Source organism: Eptesicus fuscus, chromosome 16 (assembly GCF_027574615.1).
Source record: "Eptesicus fuscus isolate TK198812 chromosome 16, DD_ASM_mEF_20220401, whole genome shotgun sequence".
Lineage (NCBI taxonomy): Eukaryota > Metazoa > Chordata > Mammalia > Chiroptera > Vespertilionidae > Eptesicus > Eptesicus fuscus.
In genome coordinates, this window is record NC_072488.1 from 17,934,088 (window position 1) to 17,954,797 (window position 20,710).

Below are 20,710 nucleotides of genomic sequence, written 5' to 3' on the forward strand. Positions count from 1 at the left end.
AAGCCCATCCACAACAGGCCCGCAAACTCAGAACTGAAAAGGGGGTATCATCCTTGCACAGCCCCCTGCATAGCTCTGCACAGCCTCGCTCCCATGCATGCTGGTTTTGTGATCTAAAGTTACTCATTTATGAAAGAGCGGAAATAATAATAATACTGTCTACTTTATAGGGTTGTTGTGAAGATTCAATGAGATCATCCAGGGGAAGCATTTTAGCAAGTCTTCAGCAAATATAAATACTCAAAAAAATGTCTAGGTTATTCCTTTAAAAAGGCTAGAATACATTTGGGATAAAATTCCCATGGAGAAATAACCATATCTTTCTACCTCTCTCCAGAACAGTACAAACAATATTTCAATTTCTCCTCGTTGAATAAAATGACAACTGAGAAATAACAAGTTCCTGATCACAGTCTCATAGCTGTGATCGATAACTGACGATAACATGAAGAAAAGACACTACTGTCTATAACTGAATATAGAAATCAGCCAAAAAGCTAAAACAGAAAACAAGTAACCCTTTTAGGTAATTCAAGGACTTTCTTAACAACAGAAAGAATACAGCTAGAACACTCTACGTAAACTGAAAGGCAACTAGAATCAGACATAGTGTCGTAGTTTGTTAATTCTTTTATCGAGTCCTAAACACATCGACCCACACTATGCCCAGCACAGATCAACTAATTTCACAGAAAGCAGGATCCAAGACAAAGAAGCAAAACTAACCAGGAAGCCAGGAAATTCAGACTATTTCTGCTACCAAATTTTTAGCCTCATCTGATACCAACTGGTACAGATCTCTAACTAGCCAGAAAATCTTTTAAAACTTTCAATATCAAAGCTCAATGTCAGAAAAAAAGGTTAGGAAAAGCAATTAAGAAATGCTTTGCATCCAAACTATACTCTTACTCCATTAATATTCTTTATACTCATGACTTCTAAAATAAAGTGAAATTATAATTATTATTATTTATAAGTCACATCATTGTCAGTAGTTTGACAATTTTCAAAATTAATTTATAAAATAGTAGCTTTTGCCCAGCTGGCGTGGCTCAGTGGTTGAACATCATCCTATGAACCAGGAGGTCATGGTTCGATTCCTGGTCAGGGCACATGACCAGGTTGTGGGCTTGATCCCCAGTGTGGGGCATGCAGGAGGCAGCCAACCAATGATTCTCTCTCATCACTGGTGTTTCTATCTCTCTCCCTCTCCCTTCCTCTCTGAAATCAATAAAAATATATTTTAAAAATAAATAAAGCAGTAGTTTTTATTTTTAATAAATTAAAATTCTTAAAATAAAAAAACATGAAAAAACAGAATTGAAAGCAATAGTTAAATGTAAAAAAATTATCAAGTAGTGGGGGCTTGGGGGATGAAAGGTAATCAACCAAAGACCTTGTATGCATATATACATAACCCATGGACACAGACAACAGGAAGGTGAAAGAGGCCTGGGATGGGGGGGAAAAGGGAGCATACGTAATACTTTCAACAGTAAAGAATTATTTTTAAAAAATTACCAAGTGAACTTTTTAAATGATTAAGATATTACTTAAGATGTGGAAATTGATTTTGCTTATTTTGACACTTCTTCAAATAAAATAATTTTAATGTGAACTATAAAGCAATTAAAAATGCAAATTATACAAAAGATAATTTTCTCAAAAAATCAGATCTAGGAAAATATAAATTATACCGAACAGATAAGTACTTGAAAATGTCTTGACTATTAAACTACTATTTAATAAATTCAGTCTCAGAACAGAAAGATGTGATGTGAAGATTTTCAAATTTAGGAGTTAAGTGAAATAGTATCAAATAATGTAATATTTTTGTATCTAGAGATCTTTTTAAATTTTTATATAATTTAATATTAATATGCTAATTAAATTATGTATTGCCAAACATTTCAGAGACACTAAAACTAGAGTAAAATAACTAATCCTAAAAATTTATAATTTCTTTCCTGATACTTATGAATACTCTAAACTAAGTATATAATAATAATACAATTTCTTGGCATACTATGGTGTTTACTCAAACTTGTATTATATTAACAAACAATTAACAAAACTCTCCAGGACATAAAAGGATCAGGACTCAACTCCTGATTTTATTACATTAACTGTTGGGTCATGATACACCAAAAACCCATTGCAAAATACAAACAATAGATAATGGTAAAATATTAAAAAATGGATATGTGTTTCTCTAAGTAATGCTATCTTTCATAAAATAAATTTGTTTCACTTCATAATTCATAGGTGTAAATTATTAAAACATAAACATGACACAGCCACGATTCTCTCGGCCCTACAATGGCCTTCCATTTTATAGCCCTACACTCATGGTTAGGGATGCTCTCTGCAATAAAGTAAAATGCAGAGAAATATCAACTATCAACAAATTATTGTTGAAAACGTGTTAATATTTATATTCGAGTATGTGTACAAGGCAAACTTCATCCTTTCAAGCACAACTACTTAGAAAAGGAGGGGGCAGGTATGGATCAGCCCCTTTGCCACTTCTCTGCTACCTTCTTTCAACTTTAGGAAAATGGTAACTTGGTTTGATGTGATAAATTTCAGATTCCTACAAGATATTCAGGTAGAAATGTTTCGTGGGCAAGTGGACATACAATAACTAGCATTTACTCAGGATAACACTGAACTTGCATGTACATTATTTCATTCAGTCCCTCTGGAACACAGAGGGGTATGACCCAGTGGCAGAAGCAGGATTCAAACAGAGCTCTTAACCAACAGCTCTTGATACTCTATTCGGCCTCCAGGGGGTTGGCACCTAGCAAAAAGACCCAAGGTAAAAATACAGATTCGCAAGTTGATCTTTCATTCATGCATTTATTCAGCAGAAATGTATTAGGTTCCTTATGTTGGAACTAAGGATACCAAGAAAAAGTCACATTTTCTATCCTTAGAAAACCATAGCACAAACAGACAAGAAAACAAAACAAAAACACTATGGCATGACAGTGCTAACAGAACTCATTGAGAGGAGTAATACTAACCCAAAAAGGAGAGAGGAGTCAATCCCACATTGGAGGAGGGGGAGTCTTGAGGAAGGTTCTAAGAGAGGAAGACAATGCGTGACCATGATTTTGAAGGATGAGCTTAAAAAAAATCCCCCAAGTGTACAGAGAAAGAAGAAAGGAGGGCCACTCCACAAAAAGGCAGCGGATACACAGAAGTGCCGACGCCTCAAACAGCAGTCAGCTCGAAGAAATGCACACCGACTAACAGCATCATTCCAGTCTTCACCCCCACCCTCTGCTCTTCCAGATGCTGAACAACAAGACGGGGAGATACAAAGTTTCCTGCTCTCTTGGGTGTCAAAGTAGATCTTTTCAAAGAGAAGATCTACTCCTCCGACCACCCCTCCAAAGAGCGAGTGGCAAAGGGTCAGGACAGCCTGCCCTGCCAATCAGGAGCAGTGACACAGTGACTACCCTGTTGAAAACAGCTCCTCAACACTGTCCCTATGGACCACCTCACCCAGTCTTTTGTTTCCCTGGTAACATGTATTACACCTAAAATTACACTGTCTACTCATTCTTTTTCTGGTTTATTGCCTGTCTCCCTCATTACACGTACGCTGCAGGAGGCCATTTCACTCAGCACTGCATCTACAGCATGCCTGGCATGAGGAAGACACCTTATCTGCTGGTGAATGCATTTTGTTTTAGCTTACCCAACATTTATTTTTAAAATTGAAATAAAAAACAAATCAAGATAACATTTCATTCTATAAAACACTCGTTTTCCTCCATACTTAATTGTATTTTCATGTCCCCAAAGAAGTTTTCTAATGCTCTAAATAGCAACCCTAAGCCCCCAGTTTTTTCACTGCAGAATATGTTTGAAACAAAACAAGTCTCCAAGATTAACAGCTACAAAGTTTACCTCTGCTCTATTTCTACCCAGATATTTCATTACAGTATCTTTAGAGCAAAGAGAATAAGCTAAAAGAGAACAAGCTAGCAATTCTGGATAAAGTGTAATACCAACTACAAGCTGATGTTCTGTTTCACTGAAACATACATAAGGAAAAATGAAAGGAAACTATTCCATGTTTAAGGAAAAAATCCAAGTCCTGCTTATAAAACAAAATAACATCTAAGTAAGAAATAAAGACGTGACTAATTAGAAACCAGATGACACATGATATCTGTAAAAAGTCACCATTATTGATTTCAGAGAGAAAGGGAGAGGAAGAGAGAGACATCGACGAGAGAGCATCACTGATTGGCTGCCTCCTGCCTGCCCCACACTGGGGATGGAACCCGCAACCAGGGCATGTGCCTGACCTGGGATTGAACCATGACCTCCTGGTTCATAGGTTGATGCTCAACCACTGAGCCCCACCGGCTGGGCAAGCTACCAATTTTAGATTTAGTATCACTGACGATAGCGAAGGCACAGAGATCCGCCTTGCCAAAACTGCATGTACATAACATGTCTGGGAAGGCAGTATCTTGGGGATCCCTTTCTCCAACTGACCCTTTCACTTGGGGTTCTTTGAGCCCCCTACCTCTCCTTTCAGAATCCCAGGTTTCAGGCTCCTTGTGTCACAGATGGGACAGTCTTTCTCTGGCATTTTAGGTTCGAGAAGCTAGAGTACCACAAGCTTAGCAATGCCATTCCTAGCCTGATTAAAGGTTTTGAACAAATAGATCAGGATTCAAGAAGCAACTTCAAAAGTTCAAATATTTAAAAATTACTGTTACTATGACTCTATTTCAATACTAATAAAGGTTCAAGTAAGACCTAACTGCTCAGTATAAATGCCAAGTAAAATTACACAGTGTATCCACTCTAACCCTTTTTATATGGGAGTTATAAGAAGAAGCCTTTAAACCCTTTATGGATAAATTTATTTTCTGAAGCCAAGTGTTAACACCAATAAGTAGAGGATTTACATGTAATCCCTAAAAGCAGATAGGCAGAAATTACCAAGCATGCTATATAACCTTTAAACTAAGTATTTTATTTAATCACATTCATATAATTGGGTGATTTTAAGGGTGCAATTTTTAAAATAAGAGATATATTGTCCCTGATATTCTAAAGCAAACTTTCCATGATTGTATATTTAAACAAATGTTTTGGGGGGTTTTAGTATCTTTTTTCCAAGAATAGTCACTGGAAGTAATCAAACACCTATGCAGTCAATACTGCCATTTCTTGAAAATATTTTGTACCCTTTATCTGAGAACATTTTCAATGTCAGTTTATAAGTTATATCCTTTATATGTACAAATAGACATAGTAAGAAAACACCCATTTACTCACAGGCCAAACCCAGTATAATGAATAGGCTATATATGGTAAGATTCAATTTGTTTGTATTAACTGCTCCCTGGTGGCCCAGCAACCCAGACTGCATTCTCTTTCCTGGATTCCATCAGCATGTGGTCCAGGAGATCTATTGCTCTGATAACTTTTCTTTAGAAATAACAAATCAAGACTTAAAGACAGAATTTCTATTATTACAAATCATTATAGCTGGTTTGTGGTGATTTGCATTGCCATATTATCAATACCATAAAAGGTATGTGCCCTTTAGAAAAATGGATCCCTTTGTCTAATCATTAAGACTTTAAAAATAAAACTAACATTCTTTCATACAAACAAAATGAAGGGGCAATATACAAGGTCTCAACTGATCAAAGCAAAATGAAAGAGCATAAAATCAATAAGGAAATACATCTCATAACTGACAGTTGATATTTATGATAAATTTTAATCAAGTGAAATTAATAGGACCATTTAAAATGAAAAAGCAGAAAACAAAAAAATATACAGACTCAAAGAATCAAATATTCCAAACTTGTTTTCACCAGTCAGTAATATTCTAGTCTATCAAGTACTCAGTCTATCAAGTACATCAGATGGCTGATGTCACGTAACTGCCTGACACCTGCATTTTCCAACTTGATTGACAAATCAGGAGGTAACTGTTTACAAGCCAATCTGTGCTTTTAGGCTCAGGGCAACTCGGCTACCTCTCAATGCACCCCCTTTTCATTTTTTATTCTACAACCCATAAGCAATAAGCAAAAATAAGGAGAAAAAAAAAAAAACACCCTTCATAAGTGCACCAGCCAAACATAAATAAGCACCAACAACATTCTGATGTATTAAAACTGTCACTTCTAAAGCTTTGTTTCTTTAGGACAAACAAAATCCCAGCCCTTTTTATTCTGTCTCTTCCTTCTACTTCTCTCCTAAACATTTCAGAACTGGATTACGCTGATAAGCATTATGCCTTCACCATGAAAACCCCTCTGAAGGAGCTTCACACAGGGTGGTCTTGAGCAGAATCCCATCAGCACCCTGGGGAGAAGCACCCCGCTCCTGCACATGTACCCCACCCCCTGAGCTGGCTGGAGTGCTGGGATTGCCATGGAAACCGTTTCCACTGCGCCATGCCTCCTGCAAAACATCACTTACTGTGCCGGGCATATGACTTCTCTCCTTCTTCCCGTTCTGAGAGCTGCCATTCTTGAGTTTCTTTTTTTTCTTGGCTGTTTCTTTGTGCTCTTTCTGTTTGTTTTGCACTTCAATGAGAACAGAAATAAAGCTGTTTTTCACTTCCTTTTCAAACTCTAGTTCATCTCGCAGGGCCAACTGCTGCACCAGCTCTTCGGAGTATTCCTTAATGGCAGTCTCAATTTCTTCCAGGAGTTCATTTAATTCAGATACTGAGAGCCTTTTTACTCCTATGACCAAAAGGAAAGCACAGCAGATACTAAGGCAACAATGTTTCAAGTGAGCACAACAGGTGCTTCATGCCAAAGAGCGATGCCATATTCTAAGCCAGGGGTGGGGACGTCTAGCCCGCGGGCCGTATGAGGTCCACAAAATCATTTGGGCTGGCCTGCCAAGGCATTAGGGGTGAGTTCATTAAATATTTGACCAAATATAGAAGGGTAACCTTTAAGGTGATAATTTTGTATGACCCGAGAACGATGTTATAAATATCCAAATTGCCTTTGGCAGAAAAAAGGTTCCCCACCCATGTTAAACGATTAACTTGTTTGTGATCTCAGAATCCTAAAACTTCTGGGGGGCAGGTGTAAAGTAGAAGTAGGTGGGCAAAGTTACTTCTCAAAGGGCTGAGAAGAAACTTTTTTACTTGTCTAAATCAATCATCAATCAAGACTGAAAAAATTGTACAAAGGAAAGAGCGAACACAGGGAAAAGCCGGAGTACGGAAACTACCTGCTGACAAGAAATCACGAGCAAGTTCGCAGGGTTCTGGCGCACTTCTGAAGAGAGACGTCCATTTGAAAGAGTTAAACTGAATGCATATTTAATCACATAGGCCCCAGTGTGGGCATGTTACTGAGTACTGGGAAGATGAAGTTTTTCTCAGCCCATCCCCTCCTACCCGCCAGTACCTCTCAGATTGTGACTGTTTTGGAGGAGGGTCCTCAGAGAGAATTAACTGAAAATGAGGTCATGAGGGTGGGCCCTAATCTAACGGGACTGATGCCCTTATGAAAGGAGACTAAGAGATGCTCACAGAGCAAGTCCGGGAAAGGACAGAGAGAGACCGCCATCTGCAAGCCCCGGAGAGAGGCCTCAGAAGAAGCCCACCCTGCTGACACCCTGATCTCGGACTTCCAGCGTCCAGAACTGTGAGGACACCAATGTCTGTCGTCCCAGCCACCCAGCCTGCGGTACTTTGTTATAGCAGCCCGAGCTGAGTAACACAGGATTCAAAGGTGACTATGACCTAGTCCCTGATCAAAATATGCCCGAGTATTAGTGGAAAGAAGGGTTGCGGAGAAGGCCATGCAATCAAGCCTTGAGAATCAAAGATTGCTGGGGATAGCCACACCACATGTGTGAAATACACAAAAAAGCACAAAGAGCACTGACTTAAGGAGAGTTTCTTACTCTCTTCATAACTGCTTGTGCTAGACCTCTTCAGAGTTTGAATTTCCTGGGAGAGCATCGAAAGCCGATCTGACTGTGTGAGTGCTTCATCATCTTCCGGGTCAGGCGATTCCTGCATCATTTCTTCGATTTCTTCAATAACCTTCCAAAATATACACGCCACTGTTAATCACATATACACGGACAACGATCCTCCTGAAACACGGCACTCACGGGAGGCCACCAGAGCAGAAGTGCACTGAATTCTCCATTAATCAACAGTGTGCAGGAGTGGGCGCTCTCAGTAACCCCATTTTGATTGTAAGGATGAACACAGTTTATCCACAAAAGACAATATACTAAACACATACAAATAGGGTATGATTTACTGTGCCCATCATGATTCAGGAGGCCCTGCCACACATGCACCATTTACTTCAGACATGCCAGAAACAGATCCTAGTTACAGTCAAACAAAAGTAAAGGACAAAAAAGTCATCACCTACCACAAGCAAGTGCTCAATCTAAAGCCATTTCATCAAGTTGACATAAAATTTAGAAAATACAACCGTATAAAAACGTTACATATAAAGCCAGAAATTACCTCTGTAGCAGCAAAATTCTCCTTTCACAACAGGTAAAAAAATTTCATATATTAATTCAATGGAAGGTGAAGGAATATTCAAAAGTTACTTAAAATGCAAAAGATTAAAGAGAAAAAAGAAAGCTGCACAAAAGCAGAAAAATTTCAGAAATATACCTGCCTTGCCAGGTAGGCATGGCTCAGTGATTAAACATCGACCTATGAACCACGAAGTCACAGTTTGATTCCTGGTCAGGGCACATGCCTGGGTTGCATGCAGGAGGCAACTGATCAATGATTCTCATCATTGTTATGTCTATCTCTCTCTCTCCCTTCCTCTCTCTGAAATCAATAAAAATATATTTTTAAAAGAAATATATCTGCCTTAACTTAAGCAATTGTCTACTGTCATAAGCAATGTTGTTCAAAGTTTACAACAACATCTTCTCCTGTTCCAGATTTCAAAAGTTGAGAAAGAGATAGAACTCAAGAGGAAATGTAAAAAGAAAAAGAAAAGAAAAATCACTCGTTAGAAAAAAACAGACCTAAGAATTTAAAATAAAACATTAGAAAAAATGCAATGTCAATCAACATGTAACACTTATAATAAGGAAGAACAAAAGTAAACCTGGAGGAGGTGGAAGTATGTCAATTAGCAAGAATATTTTCCAAAAATGGGCCCTGAAAACAGTAAGATGAGGCACTGAGCTAGGCTGTGCAATCCGCTTCTCTAACTCTTAAAAGCAGGGAAAGCCCGTGGCAGGCAAGCAGATGATTGAGTCGATGATTCTCAGGGTCACGTTTCCCTGGAATATCTCGCTCAACCCCACTCAGCCCTCTAACCTATTCCTTGCTTTTTAAGCACCTCGCTCTCCCCGGACCTAGAACAATCCAACCACAAATATGACTAAGGAGCATCAAAATGACACATTTTTAATGAACTCCCAACCTGACCATAATATATCTCTTGACTGACCTTGCTTTTCCCAGCCTAATAATACAGTGTGGTAGAAGTCACAGTCCAAGTGGCCATGGAACGTTTATTTCAGGAAGAAGTTCTTGCATCGCATTTTGACAACACAAAAGAGGTGGGAAGAGTATTCAGAAAATGAGAGAGCTGATTCAACTGGTTCTAAATGAATACAGGGCTGACATTATAGCACATTCCATAGGAATAATGCCCACTTCTTTCCAGAGCACACAACATGTCCATCCAGTGATTTTGCACAGGTTTGGGAGAAACAAGATGATGTCCAACAGATATATTATAGATTACCCATGTCTGGCTAGATCTAAAGAAAAAAGAAAATCACAATATTTTTTGTGATTTCGGTATAAGCAATAACCCTCCCTTAGTAACTCGCTGTCCTGTTTTAACAATGCTTAGCTTGGAAAATTGCCTATATTGGAAAATCTTCCAAATTCCATAATCCCACCTGCTTCAGAGTTCAGAGACTTTCTTCTCCTGTCAGTGGAGGAGCCAACTATTAAGCTATATAAGCAGAAAATATAGGAAAAACAAGTAAATTCCAACAACCCATCACCTGTTGTCACAGTAACAAATCATGTTTCAGCTCAAGGTTCCCTTTCCCTTTGCTTGAATCTCTCCTCTGTACCTGATCTGCAGTGAAGAGGGGCTCGTCGTTAACACAGGAGACGATGATCGAGTGCATATCCAGCTGTTCTCTCAACTCCTCCTCGTCTGATGTATCCAAGAGCAAGCTGTCACTTATCTAAAAGCAAAAGAACCCACGATTAAAGGACCTTCAGATCACAACAAAGTCAAAGGGTCTGGGTAAAGACGATGGCAGAGGAAGCATCCGCTGAGAACGGCCCCTCCAAAGGGAGAAATTATCACAGTTGCTCTGTGCCAGGCAGTGAGTGGAGTGCTTTACATATTCCCCTCCAACGCAAATGAGAGCAATACAGAATAAGTAACTATGAAACTGCTAAGGGCTGCAAGCAGAGTGCCCAACACAGATACACACTTAGCTGTTTTCCCATGAGAGTGGGTGCTATCAAAGCTGACTGACGAGTACAAAAAGAGAGGGATAGGGCATTAGTTAGAAGCTGCAGAGAATGACAGCAAATGCGGAGTAGACAGCAAGTGTTATTTAGTTAACAACCTAACAGTAAGATGGGTATACATTAACATTCCACAGAAAACATAGTTACTTGCAAACTAACTTCTAGCATTCAGAGTAAAGCCTAAGTGATCAACTCCCTGGCAGACAGGAACTGTCCATGAGGGTCGCACTTAGCCCTTTCAGCTGAACATCTCTTCTTCCAAAATCTCTGGGTTCCAAAACATGTTTACACCTGACTGTGTTGGAGACTGTCCCACCTCCATTCTCCACACTGCTCTGTACCCCAGGAGGCCGACCTTTATGGACTACATCAGAGGATGCCCGTGACCTCAGGCTTCCGGGGGGTTAAAGACCGCTGGCAGACACTAGCAGGAGACTGAAGATGGGAAGATGAGGGCTGGGCATTTATACTGCTGTCTCCCTTGCTGCCAGACCAATGGCCGCAGCTCCTGTCAAGCAGCTACCCTCTCCAGCGTCTGGTAACTCCTTTCCCTCTTGAACTCTTCATGCCAAATGGTGCCAGTATGCTTGCTATTGGCAGCCTGGGGCATCACACCAGGCCTAGTTGGTGTCCCTTAACCCTGTCCATACCAATAGAAACAGCCCCTTTTCTAATGACTTAGAGTTTAGTACTGGTAGTCATTGTAAAGACCTTGCCTGGAAAACTCAGCAGATTAAAATGCACACGTGATCATCTACCTGTCACCTAGGTAACATGACATGACTATTCAGATAAGGAAAGACCCAAAATTAGAACTCCATTCTTCAAGGAGTAGCACACACTGAGTTCCCAAAGAACAAATGGGCAATGAACTATGTAAGAAGCAACCATGTGTTTCTATCAGATGGCACATAATTTTAAAAATAGTACTTAACCTGGGAAAGTTCTTTTATTTACTAGTGCAGAGAATACACATAAAAGTGAGGATACAACTGGATATTGTAGCTCCCTACCTCCTCCCCAGTTCCTCATGCAGGATCATGGGAAGTTTAATGGTGAATGAAGCCCACAGAGTAAGAAACCTGCAAGTGAGGCACGCAAAGGAACACAGGTGTGCTGCCCTTCAGAACCCGAGGCTGGGAGAGCAGCCGCGTCAGCACTCCAGGCTCCATCTACTCCCACAGACTGCAGCCCCATGCTGTACACAGGGATGGCACACCTGCTCATTCTGTTTCTCAATGTGTCAGCCGAGGAGGCCTGGCCACCACCTCCTGCATATCATTGTGAAGTTTCAGAACACTGTGTGAGAAAAAGAACCTAAAAGCTTCCAGGGAGGAAAATCCGTCACATTAAAAGGACCAGGCATCAAATGTCACTTCAATTCTCAACAGCAACAACAGAAGCTAGAAAACAATGAATATAATTTCTGCATTTCAATTAATTCCACCCTAGAATCCCAGCTACAACTAGGTGAGGATTTAGAATAAAGACATTTTCAGACATTTAAGTTCTCAAAAAATTGATTTCTCATGTACCCTTCCTCAGAAAGCTACTGCAGAATATGCTCCATTAAAACTAGGAGGAAAACCAAAAAGAAGAAGACATGGGGTCTAATACATGAAAGAGGTGAAGGGAATTCTTGTAATGATCGTGAAAATCCCAGAATGATGGCTGTGAAGCTAAACTAGAGTAACTAGTTCAGATTAGAATTGTTAACTGCTGAGGGTATCAAGAAAAGCATTAAGAAAAAGAGAGACTGATCAATTGTCTAGTGTATTTCAATTATTAAAATTACTTTTATGGCTTTGTTGAGGCTGAATTAGTGAGCTACTGATAACCTAAATAAATCACAAAAAGGCAATTAAAATTACCCTAAGAAAAAAATTACAAATGAAAATTTAATCATAATGTAAAGTGGGTCACCTGCAAATATTTAAATAATATAAATGGAAATTAATTTAACCCAATGTTTTGATATAAATATATTGGGAAGATAGGGGAAAGGTAAATTATTATGAGGGCTATGTTGTTGGGGTTGGAGGGAGGACTATGAGAGTGCTAAACCCTCACCCTCTGGGAATCGAAAAATCAAATAAAATGATATGAGTATGTTATCAGTTAGAAGAAAGAGGTGAAGCAGCTGTAAGTGGTTGCCTCTGGTAAGTGGGAACCAAATACGGGGTAAGTAGGGCAGAGGGTGCTTTTCCATGTTAAGTCCTACAGTTCTAGTTTACTTTTTAAACTATAATAGTTATCCTTTTAAGAAGATCAAGAGCAAGCATGGCAAACTTGCAGCCCACGGGCTCATGCCTCATTTATTTGGCCCATGTTAGCCTTTAAGTTTGACATACTTGGTCAAGAGATTAGACTCTTGACGAGAGAGGATGTTTGATTTCAAAACTGGAGACATGGCCGAAACCGGTTTGGCTCAGTGGATAGAGCGTCGGCCTCCGGACTCAAGGGTCCCGGGTTCGATTCCGGTGAAGGGCATGTACCTTGGTTGCGGGCACATCCCCAGTAGGGGGTGTGCAAGAGGCAGCTGATCGATGTTTCTCTCATCGATGTTTCTGGCTTTCTATCCCTCTCTCTTCCTCTCTGTAAAAAATCAATAAAATATATATTAAAAAAAAAACTGGAGACATGGAGATGAAAAATTCCACAGTGTGATCACAACGGCATATGGATGATATGGAGTAGACATAACAATTACCTTCACTGACCTTTAAATTTTAACAGCTCCCCCCTCCCATCACTGTTCTATGTTGTAACTTGAAGACCACAGTTTTGTTTTATTTTTCCCCTTATAGATAAGTAGCCCCTTATGGACAAATGAAAGTTTTAATTTGAAAATTACTCCTAAGGAAGATTATTATCTTCTTACTGTTTCTAGTCTTAAAGATGGAAAGGTGCGTAAACAAAGCTAAAGTCCTTGAAAAAATATTCATGGTGGGGGAAGGATGGCACAGATGTTCCTAAGGCAAATGACTCAGAAGCATTCTATATATAAGCATGATCAAGAAGTCCCTGTATTTAGAATAAGCTTACAGCTACTGCCAAAACATGTGATACCAGTAAACCATAAGAACAAATTTCCATGACAACAGAAATAATGATCCCAGATCATCGTTCCAGAAAGGGAGCCAAGCCCACTCCACACAGATATGACATATGTTAAGGGCTGGAATCCCTTTTGGACTTTGAGAGCTAACCTTGGCTTTCATGGGTATCATTCACTCTCCCATTCGGCATAAACGTGCCTTCTCTTTGCCAAGCATGCCAAATATCACTCCTTCAGTGCCAGGGTTAGAGCTGGTGGTGCCGTTTCCCTCTATGAAAAGGAAGCTGCCTCAAATGGAAAATAATGTGCCCATAAAAGAATTTGGACTGTACTAGATGCCTAAAGATCCAGCAAATTTCTTCTCCCTTTGTCAAAATAACTTCCTATGGGCCTTCATTTACAATTGGAATGATCCAAAGAATGCTTCCAGGAGGTAAACAAACACTTGTCTTAGTGCTGATGACATGCCAGGCACAGTGGTAGTTACTCAAGAGACAAATACAAAGACACCATGGAGGAGGTCACATGACAGCCCAGAGACATCTATACAGGCAGTCCTCGGGTTACGTCGGACTCGATGTATGTTGTTTCGTGGTTACATCACCATCTCCCATTTATTTATTTAAAAAAAAAAAAGTTCCGTCATTTTGACACATGTACATATGTGCTTTATGTTTTTTATTATTTATTTACCACAAGTAAAGGTCAGGAATTGTTATCTTTCTTTTAAATTTTTTTACTGTTTCACTTCATTACTGCTGTGTATGTGTTTCATGTGAGTGACGTAGGTGCTTATGTAGGTGGGTCCCGACAATCACGTTACATCACACTGTGGGAATGGATCTCCAACATAACCCGAGGACCTACTGTATATATAAAAGCCTAAGCGACCAGCCAACTGGCCGGGAGCTATGATGCGCACTGACCACCAGGGGGCAGACCGTCAATGCAGGAGTGGAAACCACAGGCATGGAAACATGGAACAGATTGATGAATCTCAGAGGGAAGTGGGGAGGGTGATTAACCAAAGATTTCATATGCATACTAGAGGCCCGGTGCACGGATTTGTGCACCAGTGGGGTTCCTCAGCCTGGCTTGCAGGGATCAGGCTGAAACCGGCTCTCTGACACCCCCCAAGGGGTCCCAGATAGCAAGAGCGTACAGGCCAAGCCGAGGGACCCCACTGGTGCACGAATCCGTGCACTGGGCCTCTAGTATGATTAATAAGGGAACACAATAGTGATTTGAGACATGAGCAGAGTCTGTGGAGACTAGCACCTAGGAGACAATAGAGCTAAATTTCTACGGGACCAATAAGTTCTGTAGGGTTTTCACACCCCACAAGTGTAACAGATTCCCACAGAGAGGAGTGCATTTGCCTTCTGTACAAGGATTCAGGCCATGGCTAACTGACCATCTGTCAGACATGCTGCAGATGGGGATTCCCCCCAAGTGAGAGGTTGGATTAAGTGTTCTTTCAAGTCCCTTTTGAGTCTAAAATCATAATTCCATGAGGTCAGCAAAGGCTACATCAGTAATAGGAAGCTTCAGAGAGGAAGGGAAACTTGGAACTAAGTCCAAAATGATAGCTCGGTTCTAAATAAACAGAAGACAGAGCATAAGATATTTGGTTGCATTCCTTTTCATTACAGGTATGTCAGGTCAGTCTGTGAAACAGCTTAATGGGGTCAATAATTACACAAACAGTAAGAATTCTACATCTACTTGAAAACTGGGAAGTATTTTACTAGAACTCTGTATTTTACTAGAAAATACTGGGCAACAAGTTCTTCTGAATCACATGTTTAAGAAAAACCATTTGCACGAAACCTTAAAAATACTATTTAACATACGGACAGGCTTGCTGTATTAAGCTCTAAATAACTGCACAAATACACTAATGAAATAAGAGCATGCCAAAATATCCCACCTGGGTTTGCACTGCCAGCCCTGAAACTGACATAATTTAGCTACGTTTCTCCTCAGCTTAAACAACACTGTGATTTTCCACTTAAAGCAATTATCTTCCCTCTTCTGTCCCCCTTGCTGCCTTATCACCTGTGCTCATTTTCCTTCCTCAGGCATCTTCACTTTATAACACCAAGCAAACACAGCAACCTCAGTTAGCCAAGAACTCATTTAAAAGCCCAGAACTGAAATGTCTTTCAAAGGTTCCCCAATAGCCCCAAAACATAGCCTTTGAGCAACAAGCAAGTCATTAAATTCATCAAAAAGTTAACTCTGTTGAAATTCCAGTACCTCAATACAGTCATGTGCCACATAACAATGTTTGGGTCAACAACTGACCGCATAGACCCGAGTGGTCCCCTAAGATTATAATACAACTGGAAAATCCCTGTTGCCTAGTGACGCATTACTCGGGTGTTTGTGGAGATGCTGGTGTAAAGAAGCCTACTGTGCCGCCCGCTGTATAAAGATATAGCACATATAACTATGATCTGTACTATTACCTGATTATGATAATAAACAACTACGATACTGGTTTACGTATTTACTGCAGTATACTTTTTATCATTATTTTAGAGTATATTCTTTCTAATTATAAAAAAATGTTTGCTGTAAATCAGTGTGCCAGGTTATACCTCATACAGCTCATGTTTCTTGTGTCTCTTAATTACATCATCATTTTCTCGTGCTGGATTTAATCCTGTGTTGTTTCATAAAGTAGCATACTGCACACGCTTGCAGCCTAGGAGCAACAGGCCATACCTCAGAGCAAAGGTGTGCAGCAGGCTATACCATACAGGTCTGTGTGAGGGCATTCTGTGATGTTCACACGACAAGGAAATCTAACAACACATTTCTCAGAATGCATCCCCATCACTAAGTAGCACATGATTGTGTATTAAACCAAAGGCGAAGGTTCTCACTGAGTGTTCTCAGCTAATCAAAATTGTGTTAAAGGTGGGGGGAAAACAGGCTGGTTGTTGTTGTTCATACACAGGTGATGAAAATGTAGCTAAACATAAAAAAGGGGGTGTGTGCTGGGGAAGAACTAGAGGGATGTGCTAATAAGTGGTTTATGGCAATAGAGGGCCAGTCCAATTGCTTGGAAATAAGAGGCCACTCATGAATGTTGGGTAAATAGAAATGCTCCTTGTTAGTTCCATCATCAGACTCAGTTATTAAGAAACTATTGGTCCAAGTCCCAATTTACCTCTTTTTCCGAGAGGTTCAGAGTGAGCAAGTGCAAGGTCCTGGTGTGGGATGACTTCCAGTCCACAGGCATTACGTTTCCGTAATTATCGGTCAGGGCGTTCCAAATCCTTAAAAAGAAGACAACTACAGTCAATGAAAGTTAGTATTCTGTAAGTCTATTATTAAACAAATATCCAGTACCACCGTGAAAGAAAACCAGAAAATATCAAAGGGAAAAAAAAAAAAAGGCCCACTGTTTCTCAGAAAAACATCAACAAAGTAGAGCATCCTAAATAAGACTAAATGAAAAACATGTAATTGGCTGACAAGAAGTCCTGAGGGAAGGTGGAGTGAAATGGAAAACTCTCCCAGGCTGATAACTGACACTTTCCATGGTAACATGTGCCAGGCACTATTCTAAACAACTTACATATTAACTCACTCACTTCTCAAAAGCAATACTGCCCTGGCCTGTGTGGCTTGGTTGGTTGGAGCATCGCCCCCTGCACCAGAAGGTTGTGGGTTCGATCCCCAGGCAGGGCACAGGCAGGAGGCAACCAATCGATGTTTTTCTATCAAATCAGTATTTTAAAAAGCCAGTATTATGAAGAACCATTATCCCCCCATTTTACAGACAAGGAAACTAAAGCACAGGGAAGTTAAGTCATTACAGCCTGGTAGTAAATACACTGTGCTTTAATTTTCTACAAGTTTCAAACAACATAGACCATTCCATAGAGTAAATAATCTCTCTAGCAGATCTGTTATCCCTTCTGGGAAAAAGGATTCGGTTGTAATGTTAGATCAAGGTTGAATATCTAGTTTGTAATGTAATAGACTAAGGACTAAAACTGATAAAATGAAAAGGGAAAGAAAGGGAGTTCAAATATAATACACACAGGTGCTATGCAGTGCAGTCACCCCACCTCAAGCAGCACTTGTGGGAGGCAATAGAGCACTTGATTAATATTCAAGAAAACATAGACTCTGGTCTCCATCTTCCTCAAACGAGTCTTTGGCCTGTCCCTTAACCTCTCTGTATTAGCCTCCCTTCTATAAAATGAGAGGCTTGAACAAGAAACAGACATTCCTTCCAGCTCAATTACTCTAAACATTAATTTAAATGAGTTGTATTGAGTCCCAAAGCACACGAGATAAGAACAGCGAACTCCAATTTCACGACCAAAATGCAGGTTTCGGTACCAAGGTAATAACCAGCAAAATAAAACATGACCTTGTATGAAAAACACTGACTTCGGAGATACAAATGACATGAAATTTAATTGAAGTAAAGTTAAACATTACATCTATAAGCTACTTGCCAGCTAGAGGTATGCACATACATGTCTTAAAGAAAAAAACACCCTAAAATTTATAATGGGTATCTCACTGTGAATAAGCCATGACATAATTAGGTGGGGGTTATTTACAAGTGTGTGAGCCATTAGGATACAAAAGCAAGACCACTAGAGGCCTAGAAATAAGAACACAAGCTTCAAAATAAAGCAGCAACATGCTTGATTTAATGCATTGGGATTTGGTGCTAAAGAGATGAAGCAATAGGACCACAACTGCCAAAACCATAAAATCCCAACATGATGTTTTTGGCTTTGGAACTCACATTAGCCTCATTGAAAATGTAAACCCAAAGGCTCTGGAAAACTGGCCTGTTTACCCAGCAAATCTCCCATATGCTTGGTTCATTCCTATTCCCCTCTCGGTTGGAATCATAATCTCCTCTACTGCCAACATGCTCAAACTGGAAGCAACCCTTCTGGGCTGTGAAATTTGCTGGGTTTGAGGCCCACGCCTTCCTGGGTATGAGACTTTCAAATACTGAATCACTGACTATATACCTAACCCTGGTCAGAAACCCCAGTAGGAGGTGAAGGAAGTCCAGAGTTTTGGGGGATGGCTTGTTTGCCCCTTCACATCCACGAAGCTGTGATAAAAGGACAAATGGACTGGAATACTCACCTAGCAAAAGTGACTGTGACTGAATTTAATCTGGGGGGCAGGACAATCAATAGTCCCTATCTCCACCAAGGTCAGAACAATTGCAGTTGGAAGGAAGTAGGGCGGGCCCACTGAAGTGCAAGATTTCTAGAATTCTCCAGTTAGGACAGGACTTGCCTTCATCCTTATCGTCAAGTATTACGAGCAGTCATAAACACCTGGCGAGACAGCTCTTTCCAAGGTCAAAGTCCCATCGACACTGAATCCTACAAGAGACCCTTCTAGTGTAAAGCCTTAGCAGATAAGTACAATCCCTGTATTTAACCAAAACTAAAACTGGGACTCAGGAAAGTTCAATAACATGCCCGAAGATATTCAAGGCAATATCTGAGTGCAAGAATTCTCAACTCTCTGGTGAAAGGAGCATGAAATGGACTCTAACAAGCAATGCAAAGCAGATGTATGCAATAGAAAGGGGATAATGAGAGTAACCAGCCCAGGCCCTAGAAGAGAGATTCCTCATGCATTCCTAAATCAAGCCACACACATTACCAACGTATCATCCACTAAAAACCATTTTCAAGAGTAACAAAAATTGTTTTTAAATTTTACATCATCCTAAGATTTAAGCAAAGGCTAAAATACACTACTTTCCAGACAGTACAAGTGAAACAAAAATAAGGAACTTTAACTATCTGTGTACAAACCACTAATCTGTTTTGAGAAGTTACTCTTGATAAACCCAAACTCATAATAAATCCAGAAAATGTCCTGAGTCTAGTGATTCCTATATATACATATTATATTATGTAGACAGACAGACAGGTATACATACACACACACTTAATACTATCTTCTTTTTGGGAACAGAATTTTTTAAATGTCATATATTGCCACTGAGTGCATATCTTTGTGTACAACATCTAATATAAATTCCTCCCTCTACACCCGAACACTGTACACAGGTAAAATTAAAAGATATAGTCTGCAAATATAGCTGGGCCCAAACCACGGCTAGGTCATGCTTACAGGCACCCATTCCCAACCCCCCCCCCACCCCCCCCCCCTTCTCAAGCTTCCTACCTTATTCCTGATAATCTGCCTCAAAGAGGAAAGGAGATCATCAAGCTAGAAGCCCCTGTCTAAGCCCATGGAGCTTTATCTCATGAGAATTCTTCCCTAAACTCTATTCTCTCCCTCCCACCAATGTTCTGAAAACTCATCCACACCCACGTCCTCAGTTATTTACTCCAGTAATTTCACCCACAGCCTCTCCAGGGGCGCCTCTCCCTGACATTACAATCTGCTGAAGTTTTTTCACTCTCGCCATTTTAACCCCTTTTTGGTCCCGTGGTACATAATCACAATCCTTATTTAACCAAATTATAATTGGGATTCAAAGTGGTTAAATGAAGTGCCCCCAGGAACTCTATCCCTTCCTTCTCCCAGCTCTCATAAAACCCTGTGAATTCCCCATCATTACACTTACATAATTCGGTAATAATTACTTATTTATGTATTGGTCTTCCCCACCAGAATAGAAGATCCCCGCTATTCATACCCACAGCTCTTCCTTTTGGCTTCTGTGGAAGCCTGCGCCATACCTGGGCTGTCAGGTGGACCCAATAAATTGCTGTGGCTTAAATGCTGCCTCAACACCGGTACCTCTGCACGTGCTACGCCCTCGAGCTAGAATGCTGAACCTTTCTTCACCTGCCAAGCAAACTCCCACTCCCATCAGGATCCAATTTTCCCATTTCTTTCTCTATCAAGACTTTCCTGACTCCCCACCACACACACACACACGCACGCTTTTAAATCTCCTAAATTTTATACATCTATCCATTAGTGCATTTGTCACACCCAGACAAATATTTGTTTACAATCTAGCTCCCAGCCTCGGCTGTGCCCTACGTGCGAGGGTTGGTATGCCCAGTGCGAAGCAGCCTCGGGCACTTAACGGACTCCGTAACTGCTGGTTGAATGAATGAATGGCTACACCTGTGCCCGAGGAGGGACTGCCT

General features: G+C 40.3%; 1 protein-coding gene across 3 annotated transcripts in view; it reads right to left on the reverse strand.

Moving 5' to 3' along the window:
- Positions 1 to 20,710, reverse strand: part of FEZ2 (fasciculation and elongation protein zeta 2) — a 34,600-nt gene that overhangs the window by 13,303 nt on the left and 587 nt on the right. For 2 of the 3 annotated variants that reach the window (XM_028140126.2, XM_028140125.2), the window contains exons 2-5: positions 16,750 to 16,858; positions 10,102 to 10,218; positions 7,924 to 8,065; positions 6,472 to 6,740 (exon numbers count right to left, since the gene is read on the reverse strand). In XM_028140126.2, the coding sequence (XP_027995927.1) occupies positions 6,472 to 6,740; positions 7,924 to 8,065; positions 10,102 to 10,218; positions 16,750 to 16,858 (637 nt within the window). Of the gene's footprint in view, positions 1 to 6,471; positions 6,741 to 7,242; positions 7,305 to 7,922; positions 8,066 to 10,101; positions 10,219 to 16,749; positions 16,859 to 20,710 lie in introns of all 3 variants that reach the window. The other variant, XM_054727872.1, reaches the window with a different exon arrangement.